This window comes from Poromitra crassiceps (genome assembly GCF_964638095.1).
Source record: "Poromitra crassiceps genome assembly, chromosome: 2".
Classification (NCBI taxonomy): Eukaryota; Metazoa; Chordata; class Actinopteri; order Beryciformes; family Melamphaidae; genus Poromitra; species Poromitra crassiceps.
In genome coordinates, this window is record NC_139624.1 from 69,950,781 (window position 1) to 69,962,956 (window position 12,176).

At 45.4% G+C, this 12,176-nt stretch overlaps 1 protein-coding gene across 2 annotated transcripts in view; it reads right to left on the minus strand.

Moving 5' to 3' along the window:
• Positions 1–12,176, minus strand: part of flncb (filamin C, gamma b (actin binding protein 280)) — a gene marked incomplete at its 5' end in the record, with an annotated part of 245,336 nt that overhangs the window by 108,136 nt on the left and 125,024 nt on the right. For both annotated transcript variants that reach the window (XM_083654345.1, XM_083654344.1), the window contains 5 exons: positions 6,113–6,203; positions 6,654–6,814; positions 7,186–7,309; positions 8,691–8,834; positions 8,951–9,064. In XM_083654345.1, the coding sequence (XP_083510471.1) occupies positions 6,113–6,203; positions 6,654–6,814; positions 7,186–7,309; positions 8,691–8,834; positions 8,951–9,064 (634 nt within the window). The remainder of the gene's footprint in view (positions 1–6,112; positions 6,204–6,653; positions 6,815–7,185; positions 7,310–8,690; positions 8,835–8,950; positions 9,065–12,176) is intronic.

Below are 12,176 nucleotides of genomic sequence, written 5' to 3' on the forward strand. Positions count from 1 at the left end.
GCCTTGCTAAAAGCGTCGTATAGGCCACAAAGCCTGCTTGGTATTTTGGCTGTATTGCTTCCTTATATCATGGTTTATGGTTATGATTATGAGTGGTTTTATGGGTGGTTTTATTAGACTTTGTAAAGGTTGGTGAGACAGTTTAGAAACTAAGACATATTACTTGAAACTGCTTGTAATTGTTGCTCTATCGTGCTACGTTTAAATGCTTTTGCATCATTCTTGGCTACAGCACCGTCTATCTCACAAATTTGCAGTGGATATTGTTATTCTTGAAGCTGATTGGCTTTCGCTTTACTGCATCCGGCCAATGCAAATGTCCCTTTGTGCCACCTAGAGGAATGTTGCTTTACTGCATCAGGCCAATGCCACTGTCCCTTTGTGCCACCTAGAGCAGTGTTTCCCAACCCGGGGTACGTGTACCCCTAGGCTCAAATGTCCAGTTGTTGTCACTCCCGATTCAGGTTTAGGAAAGCTCGCTGACAAAAGGAAAAAAGAGGCCCAAGCACAAACACTTGCAGTATAGCGACAAATATATTTTGTATGGATTTAGGCGACTTGTACGTCCACGGATCCACCACAGCCACAGTTTCCTTGCGGTGCGAAGTACACGCATGAGTGAGGGGGTACTATCAGCATAGGGGTACATAAGACAAAAAAGGTTGGGAACCACTGACCTAGAGCAACGTTGCATCCGCCTCAATCTCCTTCCATTGACTTTGCATGTATTCGCATGGCTTTTTTCCCCCTCTCCATTCTGTCTGAATGGATGGTTAGACACTGCGGGCCCTATTCTTCCACAGGCCTTCGGCGCTAAAACGGGCCTTAAACGCAAAAAAACGTGCCTTGCGCCTGCCTCGGGAAGATATCAATATGGCTTTACGCTGCCAAATGCGCTTTAGGCCAAATGGGCATGGCGCAGGCCCAGAATGGGCGAGAATGGGCGTGTCGGCCTTAAATATCGGCCTAATGATATCTTCCCACCTGGCGTAAATTTAGCGCTTAGCGCTTTTGAAAACCAGGCCTATTCAGTGCGCCAGTTGCGTGGAGCGCTCCCCTCTGGCACCCTTCTCTGTGTCACTCTCTCCCTCTCTCCTCAGTCTGACAGGCACAATACGACTGTCTCTCTCTGACTCCCTCGCTCAGACAGACACAACACACGTCCCATAGGAAAAAGCAGTTGTAAGTTCACTGCCTGGCATGTCCCAGCATGCAATGGGCTTCTCCATTTCGCTACTAAATAGCAACCAAATGAGCCGAAATAGATATAAAGGTCGATTTAAATAATGTTTAATGGTAACACAACCTGCAATTGTAGAACATTTCAATATTGGACCAAATAAAACATCGAAATGAAAACACCACCCTATGTGAAACCTATATGTCATCCTGGGCCTATATATGTCCCTTGTCGATTTAACGTGATTTAGATAAGTGACAGCGTAACGCGCTTCTGTCATGTCCTACTGTGATGTCCGCTCCAATAAATTGGCTCTACTTCACATTTTAGTTTTACAATAAAAACACATTTATGCAATGACTTTACATAATGTAGGCTATATTTATGTGCATATCCTACCATCCTAGCAGGGGAGAGAAAACAATATCTTTCTGGACAAACTTTCACCAATCTATTAATCTCATCATATAGGGATAGGCTATATTTTTCTAGCTGATGCCTTTAGAACATTCTTTTCACTTTGATCTTGCTATAGTGTAGCGTATTTACATGCTTGCAGTATTTAAACTGCAGTTAGATTGGTTTCAGAAGCATAATAATATGGAATAATAGCCTATATATGGAGACAGACAGACTGGATGAAGGGAGGGGGGGGGGGCAGAGCGCTTGGCTTTTGTCTGGTTTTGCTGGACCACTGGAATTGGAGCTTAAAAGGCAAGCGTGCGATTCGTTTATTGCACTTATCCAATGAGCATGACGGTGCATAATTTTACGCTTAAAAGGCGTGGTTGTAATGCTTTAGGCTGCGTGTAGCGCCATCCCATGCATCGAGTACAAGCCCGCATGTGAGAGGACGCTGGCGTGTTTTTCGCCGCTTCTCAATCCGTGGCAAAACCTCCTGTTTTCTCGTCCGATCTCTCGTTTCACCTATTCCTGGACATTTCTCATCTCATACTGGACCTATAGGTGTTTTCTTTAACACCGAATTTTCCACCGAAGCGCTGTGACCAGCAGCCTCCACTGCTGGTCAAATCTACAGCTACCTGTTGCTACCTGTTGCAACCCACCGACGCTACCACTGAGCTTGCAAGCTTCTACTCTGCTGCTGAGACACTCTCTGGATCAAATCGAGCTAGCAAGCTCCCACTCTGCCTGCTGCCTGAGACACTTTCACGGACAGCCTCTCAGCTGTCCCAGCGGCTCTGTCGCCATCGGTTCGCTAACTGCTCCACTCTGAGTTAGCTGAGTAGCTAGCCACTAGCTAGCCGCCCTCCAGACAGCGAGCGGCTAGCGCGCTAACACCAGTGGCTAACACTCGCCGCCTCGACTCAGTCCGCCTGCTCCGCCTCATCATTGCATTGTCTCACCAGCATCCTTGTACTGTTCAACGGTACACCCAGTGCAATTTCACTCACCTCGGATCATCTGTCATGCTGTCGATTATCATCTGCCTGTCACTCCTCCACCTCTGGTCAACACGTCTGTGGCTAATCAACTCCGGGCACCACGATATTCCTCCGACAACCATGACGCTGAAATATTCCATTGCTCAACTTCTGCAACTCAACAACCTCTCCATCCCGCCCTGCATCTCTCTCATCAAAACCCATGGTCTTCTCCGTCGACCCCGTTACATCCACCGAGCCTCTCGTATAAAGTTAATTCACTCCCGTCCTGACCACTCCACCAACTCCATACCGTCCATCTGGTCCGCTGTGCGCACCGTCGCAACGTCATTACGTCATCATCACAACACACAGCACGTGCACCCTGCCTGCCTACACCCACTGACCAAAACAAACCTACCCATCCACTCAATAGCCCATCTCAAATTTGCACTCTTCAACACCAGATCCCTCAACACCAAGGGCCCCATCCTCAATGAATTCATAACTGACAATAAACTGGACTTCCTCTACTTAACCGAAACATGGCAACAACCACTGGACTATTTTTCCCTCAACCAAACCACACCCTCTGGATACTGCTATCTGGACAAACCCCGCCTGGACAGCCGCGGCGGCGGAATAGCTGTATTTCACCACCATTCAATCACCACATCTGCATTATCCCTCCCCACCCCCCCCCCCCCCCCTCATTTGAACACCTCTCTTTCAAACTATCTGGTCCTAAACCCCTGGTCACTGCTGTCATCTACCGCCCCCCCTCCAAGCCAATCCCTGAATTTCTCTCCGACCTGTCAGAATTCCTCACCCAGCTCTTTGCCATCTCTCCATCCGTGCTGTTGCTTGGCGACTTTAACATCCATGTCGACTCCACATCCTGCAATAAAACCACCGAATTCCTGGACATTCTACACTATTTCAACATCACCCAACACATCGACTTCCCCACCCATAACAAAGGACACACCCTCGACCTGGTCTGCACCTCCGGCATCTCCATCAGCAACCTCTCCACCACCGACCTCATCATCTCTGACCACCTAGCTATCACCCTGGACATCAACATCCCCCCTCCCCCCACCAAACAGCAACGCATTATATCCTTCCGGAACCTCAAATCCATCAGCCATTCCTCCTTTTCTACCACCCTAACTAACGTCATCTCCAACACCATCCCCACCCCAAACGTCTCCCCCACTGACCTGGTCAACTTCTATAATAACACACTCTCCTCCTGTCTTGATGCCATCGCCTCTGTCAGAACCAAGCCCGTCTCCTTCACCCACTCTGCCCCCTGGTACACCAAAGAACTCCGTCACCTCAAAGCCAAAGGCCGCCAACTTGAACGCCTATCCAAAAAGACCGGACTCACTACTCACCTGGAAGCCTACAAACTTCACCAACAACAATATAAAGAAACTCTCAACCATGCACGATCCTCCCACTATTCCTCTATCATCCGCACCGGCTCAAATAACCCCAAAACACTTTTCTCCACCATAAACAAACTGCTCAAACCCATGGACACCACCAGCAACTCCTTCACCACCAGCACCTGCAACTCCTTCCTGTCATTTTTCAAGAAAAAAATTGACGACATCCACTCACTTCTAGCTGCCTCCGCCCCCTCCGCGCCCCCCGGATTCCATCCCACCGACCCGCCCCCTCCAAACCACCCACTGTCTTCATTCAACCCCATCTCCGAATCCGATCTATCCTCCCTTGTCTCCAACATGAAACCCACAACCTGTGCCCTTGACCCCATCCCCTCCTCCCTCGTCAAGGACTGTCTCCCCTCACTTTCCCCACTCATCACCACCATCATCAACTCCTCCCTGTCCACAGGCTTCGTTCCCCCCTCACTCAAGCTTGCTTCCATCACCCCGCTTCTGAAAAAACCTGGCCTCGACCCCAGCATCCCAAATAACTTCCGCCCTATCTCCAACCTCCCCTTTCTATCAAAAATCCTCGAACGAGTCACCGCATCACAGATCAAATCCCACCTTGACACCAACAACCTGTATGAAATATTCCAGTCCGGCTTCCGCACACAGCACAGCACCGAAACCGCCCTCCTCAAAATCACCAACGACATTCTCCTCTCCGCAGACTCCGGCTCCCTCACCATCCTCATCCTCCTTGACCTCACCGCTGCCTTCGACACCATCAATCACTCCATCCTCCTCTCCCGCCTCCAGCACTCCATTGGCATCACCGGCACCGTCCTCTCCTGGCTCACCTCATACCTCTCTGACCGTCACCAATTCATCTCCACCAACAACTGCAAATCCTCCACTGCCCCAGTCACTCACGGTGTCCCCCAAGGTTCAGTACTTGGTCCCCTACTCTTCATCCTCTACATCCTCCCCCTCGGTCAGATCCTCCGCCATCACGGTCTCCGTTTCCACTGCTATGCCGATGATACTCAACTCTACCTGTCCTCCAAAACCATCACCCCAGCCACCCACTCCACCCTCTCTGCCTGCCTCAGTGACATAAAAACCTGGATGCAAAAGAACTTTCTCAAACTAAACTGCAATAAATCCGAAATACTTATCATTGGCCCCAAGTCCCTCACCCGCTCTGCTCAGAACTTCTCTCTCACCATCGACGGCTCCATCATCACCCCCTCCGCCCATGTCCGCAACCTCGGTCTCATCCTCGATCCCACCCTCTCCCTCCTCCCCCATGCAACTCATATCACCAAAACTGCTTTCTTTCACCTCCGGAACATTGCCCGCCTCCGCCCCTCCCTATCCCTCCCCGCTGCTGAAACTCTCATCCATGCCCTCATCACATCCAGACTCGACTACTGCAATAGCATCCTCTACGGTTCCCCCCACAAAATCATCAACAAACTCCAATACGTCCAGAACTCCGCTGCCCGCCTCCTCACCTCCACCCGCCGCCGAGACCACATCACTCCCGTCCTCCATAACCTCCACTGGCTCCCAGTCAAATACCGGATCAACTACAAAATTCTACTCATCACCTACAAAGCCCTCAACAACCTGGCCCCCCCCTACCTCTCTGATCTCCTCCCCCGCCACGTCCCTACCCGCAGCCTCAGGTCCGGAGACACCAACTGCTTGACGATCCCCAGGACCAAGCTCCGGACCTGGGGCGACAGGGCTTTCTCAGTTGCCGCACCCACCCTTTGGAACACTCTCCCCAGCCACATCCGTCAATCTCAGTCCATAACATCCTTCAAACAGGCCCTCAAGACCCAACTCTTCAACCTCGCCTTCTCCTCCTAAACCTCACTCCACTCTACATACTGTCCCCACCTTTCATGAATGTTTCCAAATTAAAGTATTTATTTCTGTGTTTTCTGTAAAGCGACTTTGAGTATTTAGAAAAGCGCTATATAAGATAAATGTATTATTATTATTATTATTATATCAAGTGCGCTGGTCCACGCCCACTGCGCCAGGCGCTCTGCCTAGAAACTACGCCGATGCAAAGATAGGGGCCTGCGCCTCTAATATAACTGTCACACATATGATGTCATGATTATATCCCGCACCTGTCTTGCTGAGTCCAGGTCCCTCCGCTCTGACCTTAGCTGCATCATGGGAAGGGTCCACTTTGATTCTGAAGGGGCTGATCGGAATTTCCTGTTTCCAGATGAAAGGCGAGAGGTCAGTGTGAGGCCCTATTTTAACAACCTGCTCCACTTTAAAGTCGAACTGAACCCGTATCGTCAGATGACAGGCACTAGGCGCCATTTTCTACTTCATTTGGAAGAGAAAATTATCCTGAAATGAAAATTTGATTGACAGCTGCATGTCGTGATATGATTGGTTGAAATGAGGTAGAAATGTGATAGTAGGCCTACTGGGAGACGTCACAAACTGTACATTACTGTTATCAATGAAATCTTGAAAAATTTACTTTTGATATGAAAAAGTGTGAAAAACTAAAGAAATTAGACTTTTGTGATTTTGTTTGCATACATTATTAAATAGGTGCACTGCATACCCAGGTATTTGAACTAAAAGAAAAGAAAAGTCATTTATGAGTTCAGCTCGACTTTAAGAAGACATTTTCCTGTTGAGACATCTCACCTGATCAGCGAACAGCACCATGATCGTGTATTGTCCAGGGCCCGGGGGCATGTACTTCACTGTGAAGGTGTCGTTGTCATTCTTGATGATATCAAAGTCAATGTCAGCCTCTGCAGGGCCGACCACGCCCGGAGCACACTTGATCCCAATGCTGACGTCACCTGGGTGGAATCATATTTGCATAAGTGCTTTAACAAACAAAAGCAAACAAGACACAAAAGTAAAAACACAAACAGAACAATTAAATCAAATCAATGTAGTTGTCAAAACAATAAAGCAATAACAACAACAACAAAAGTTTTATAAAGTATAATGACATTCATTAACATTTGTATTACTAATATCAGTCTTTGTAAGTTGGATGATGCTAGTGGCCTACTATCACTTAACACAGCGTATGCTAAAGTGTTAGCTTGGAGCACCGGAGCCATGTTCTGATCACTTAACAGGTAATAACAGCACAATCTACCAAAAATGATAGAATCATGCTTCATGGACAACACTGTCTTTTCTATTCCACAGTGTGGCTAACCTTGGCCCGCCTCGCTGCAGTCCACAGTGAAGTAGGTGGGTTCATTGGCCTTCAGTCCGGTCCTCTCCACACCTGGACCATAGACCTTCACATTCTCTGGATGGCTGCCCTCTCCAATAGTCACCTGATTCAGAAAAAACACACTATATGACTGATGGGGGAAATGCTACAGATAAAAGCAAACAAATATGAATATGAATCAACTGCATCAATATAGATTTTTAGTACGACAGTAGTAGCCTTTGTACAAGTTCCTCTTCACTGCATGTGTTATAAATTTATGTTATATTTACCTATATGTCATACATTCATAAAGCATATCGTCGCTGTCGGGCGGGAAACCTTGTATCTCCAAATTCTCCAAAAAATTACCTGTGAAAGTTTCAGGTACTTATGATGAAAGATGTTATATTACTGTTTATTAATGTTATTATTACTATTACACTATGTTAAAATGTGATTTTTTTTCATTTATTATTATTATACATTTTTTAGATACAAGGTTTCCGCCCGACAGCGATGATATGTCATACGTTTTATGTCATAAATATTGCGCACGCATTTCTTCTTTACCTCCATTTTGCACACCCTAGTAATGCTGTTATCCAGCATAAGACTACATATTGTACAGGAATTGTCATTTGGATATGATATTATACAACCAAAGTTTTCTGTTCTTGCTTATAAAAAAAATATATATATATTGTATAGTTTCTTTGCTGTATCCTGTCACTATTTTATGGCTGCAACAACCCTGCTTTCTCACAGAGATCACTGTTTCATCTGATCACATTAGTACTGCAACTTATTCCATAAAAGTCCTGTTTGGGGTGACGTGCTGCAGCAGCAGTGTGGCAAGCATGTAAAGAGAGGGACTTCTACAAAGGCTTAAATCTGTAACTTTGTCTTATTGAATTACAGTGGAATCTGCTTATAGTGATCACGGTTATAGTGATCAACCGCTTATATTGATCAAAAGGCTTGGTCCAGAATCATCCCTATACACATGCTGTTTAAATAATTAGCTTATAGTGATCAATACTCTGCTTACAGTGATCATTTTGGGCCTTGTCCCATCTGAGAACAATGGAGAAAATGTTTAAAACTACAGTGATTTGATTATTTTTTACTTTAAAACTGCCAAAAATGAGCCGAGATACAGCAACGATACTCTGTGCATGTCTGTATATGGAGAGATCGCAGCATCTCTGTCTGTGGAGAGATGGCAGCGTCTCTGGCTACGCGAGACCGCTGTATTTGAAATAGGAGGCCTAACTTACTGTATGGATTTATAAAGTCAATAATAACATTCCTTTACTTTATATTGTATTCATGTAATACATATACAAATGCCAATTTGATGGTAATCTGCATGAGAAATAAAGAAAAAGAAAGAAATTGGTTATAATGATCATCCGCTTATAGTGATCAATTTGACCCGTCCCAAGGTGATCACAATAAGAGGAGTGCACTGTATTTGAATTATTGAAGTTTTTTTGCCCTACCCTGAAGGGGCTGTTGGGGACGTTGACCTCGCCCCAGGTGATAATGATGGTATGTTTGATGGGTTTGCTGGGAATGTACACACAGAAGTAGGTACTGTCTCCGTTATCTGTGATCTCGATGTCAATGGGGAAGCCCTCTGCATCCTGTAAGCACAAGCACAGAGTTTACTTTGGCTGCAGTCAAATGGAGAGAGACAAAGGATAAGCACTATTTAATGAGATGATCCCAAAACTCTGATGTGGTGACTTTTCCTCCACACCTGAGCATAGAGCTTCAGTTCTCCTCTGCCAGCTGCTCGGGTGTCAATCGTGAAATCAGCAGGCTTGTTGACAATGCAGCCGGTCGGCTCCAGACCCGGGCCGTTACACTTCACCTGAGGAGGAGAGCATATTCAACACCGTCAGGGATGCTGTCAAGAGAAACTGCTATGAATCTGAAATTACTTCCAAATACTTGGATCTCTCTCCTGTAGCCCTGCATGCACGGGGGGACATATCTCTGCAATCGTAAGTCATAGAGACTCACGGATGGCGGCATTGGATTCAGAGTGAAAAAAAATATATAGTCCTTAATTGGCATCACGATCCGACTTTCACTTTTCTCTGATTGGATAAAAATTGGCCCGAATCCAACACCGCCATCCGTGAGTCTCTACGAGTTACGGTTGCGGAGATACGTCCGCCCTGCCTGCAGGACTACAGGAGAGAGACAGAGGACAGCGGGGGGTTGGGGGTTTCAAGTCACTGACCAAACACTCTATTTCAGTGATTGCTGTCAGAATATAGAGCCATTTAACACTTATTTTAATGCAAAAACCTAGCTGAAAAGCTAGCTTAAATGTATGTTTCATAAACCAGTTAAAAGTTCATCCTAGCTAAGTTAAATTATTATTTTTAAGCCGTAAGAATTATGCATCAGCAATACTGTATAACAACCACTTACCAACCAAATACAGTTTGATCAATGATCATGAGAACCACATATGTTCAATACAGTTTATTATAATAAAAGAATCATTCAGTATAGATGAGTGCATGCAAGAGTTCATATAGTACAGTCAAGATTCAGTTCAACAAAATAGAAAGAAATCCGAAAGAAAGAAGGAAAACTGTTCTATAAATTCCACAACACAATATACAGGGACAAAAATAATGTAATTCACAACGTTTCAAGAACACTTCGTGGTTCAAAAAATGCTGGGTGAGAGCTGTTGAAAGTCTGAACCCTAACCATCTTGAGAAAATCCTGCGTGAGGGAAGGCAACATTTTAAGCATCTCTAAATGCTAAATGATCCATCCTCAGTGGCAGCATTTCTCTTGTCTCTTAGTCTGATGTAGTGAAACCATGGAAGTCCTGCTTCAAATTGAAGACGCTCCAACTCCTCAGGTGTTGGACAGCAGCGGTTTGAGTCAAGCTCCTTCAAATCACTAAGCTCTTCTCCAGAGTCTACGAACACTACTTCATAGTGACAAACTTGACATGTTTTGTAGCTTCTTTTTTTCAGGTTTTCAGAGACCTGAAATTCAAATATGGCCACTTTGTCGTAGGTAGGAACATCAAAAGATGGAAGGCTCTGGTCTCTTTCTGGTAAACTTCTAATGGTATGATTTATACCTTTTTTACATCAAAAGTCCCACTAATAAACCTTTTTTTGTTACCCAGGAAAGCAGGAGGGGGTGCAGCAGCATCGCCTTTTAAACTTTTACATCGCACTCTCAACCCGTTAAGTTTCTCCACGTCTGCGGGCTCCTAGAAGGCTGCACAGGGCCAACGTCAGGCCAGCCAAAACAAAATGGAAACTTCCGGTTAAAACTTTAATAAATAATGACATTTAAACAAGTAAATATAGCCTTACTGATGCACATTGGAGGAGACAAAGGTGTTTCAACAAATTAAGCCCCAAATGTATCAAAAATACTCGTTAGGATGTTAAGATTACATATGGAGTGAAACTGTGGCTGTAAAGCATTACTCAAAATGTTAATGTTATGAGGGTTTTATTTTGAAAGAGCTAAAGCGAATGACCTACTTACAGTACATTCTAACGCAGTCTATCAGCCCTATCTTCCCACAGGCCTTAGGCGCAAAAAATGCCGTTAAACGCAAAAAAACGTGCCTTGTGCCTGCCTCGGGAAGATAGCAACATGGTTTTAGGCCCCGAAATGCGCTTTACGCCAAAGAGGCGTGGCACAGTGCCAGAATAGGCCAGAATGGGCGTTTCGGCCTTAAATACCGGCCTAACGATATCTCCCCCCCTGGCGTTTTAATTTAGCGCTTAGCGCTTTTCAAAACCTTATTCAGTGCGCCGCAGATATTGTGCGTATTTACGCACAGCTCTCCTCTGCCCATCTCACACTCTCTCCCCCTCTCTCTCTCTCGTAGTTATATCGTAGTTTTGAGCCCCTGTCATTCAGAGGCTGTTCTCTCCCCCTCTCTCTCTCTCTCACTCCCTCTCTCGCGCAGCACAAAGACCGATGGAAAAAAAGCTGTTCTCTCCCCCTCTCTCTCTCTCTCACTCCCTCAAATCTCCCAGCATGCATTGAGGCTAATACATTTCGAGAAGAAATATCAACCAAATCAGCGTAAATTGCCTAAAGTGGTAGATATAAATAATGTTTCTAATGTTTCTGTTCACACAACATGCAATTCTCGAACATTTCAATGTTGGACCAAATAAAACATCGAAATCCAAACACAACCCTATGTGAAACATAATGTCATCCTGGGGGTATATATATGCCTCGCAGATATAACGTGATTTAGATGAGAGACAGCCGTAACACGGTTCTACTGTGATGTCCGCTCCGCTCCAATAAGACTTGGTTTACTTCACATTTACTTTTACAATAAAAACACATTTATGCAATGACTTTACATAATGTAGGCTATATTTATGTGCATCATCTGCAGCACTGGAGAAGAAAAGGTAGCGAGAGAAAATGATATCCTTCTAATCTGGACAAACTTTCACCAATCTAATCTCATCATGACATAGGCCACATAGGGATAGGCTATATTTTTCTAGCCAATGCGTTTAGAACATGTTTTTCACTTTGATCTTGCTATAGTGTAGCGTATTTATAACCTGACGCTGCCAGATGGACGGTATAGCTCCACATAGTTTCACTAAACCAGTCGATCTGGGAATGCAGTAACCAGACCCGCTGACGGAGGCGGGCACTTTTTCCAAGCTACTTGGCAGGTGATTGGATGACCCATCTGTCTATCACCGCTGGTGGGTGTTAACTTCAACCAATCAGATCGCCGAAGGTGCCTGTGCCCTGATCTCTGTGGTATTCATTGATTGAATCCTCACGGTCGTAAAGTCACCTTCGAAGCATTTAGATTATAACGAACTAGTTGTGTGGCTTAGCCTTCCCAAATGTTGAGGGTCGTTTTTTAGAATTTAATACATAGAATTGGGAACGTTACATTCAATTTCATTCAGACTGCCTGTCACTTCAGCGGCGGCAGCCATGTTGAC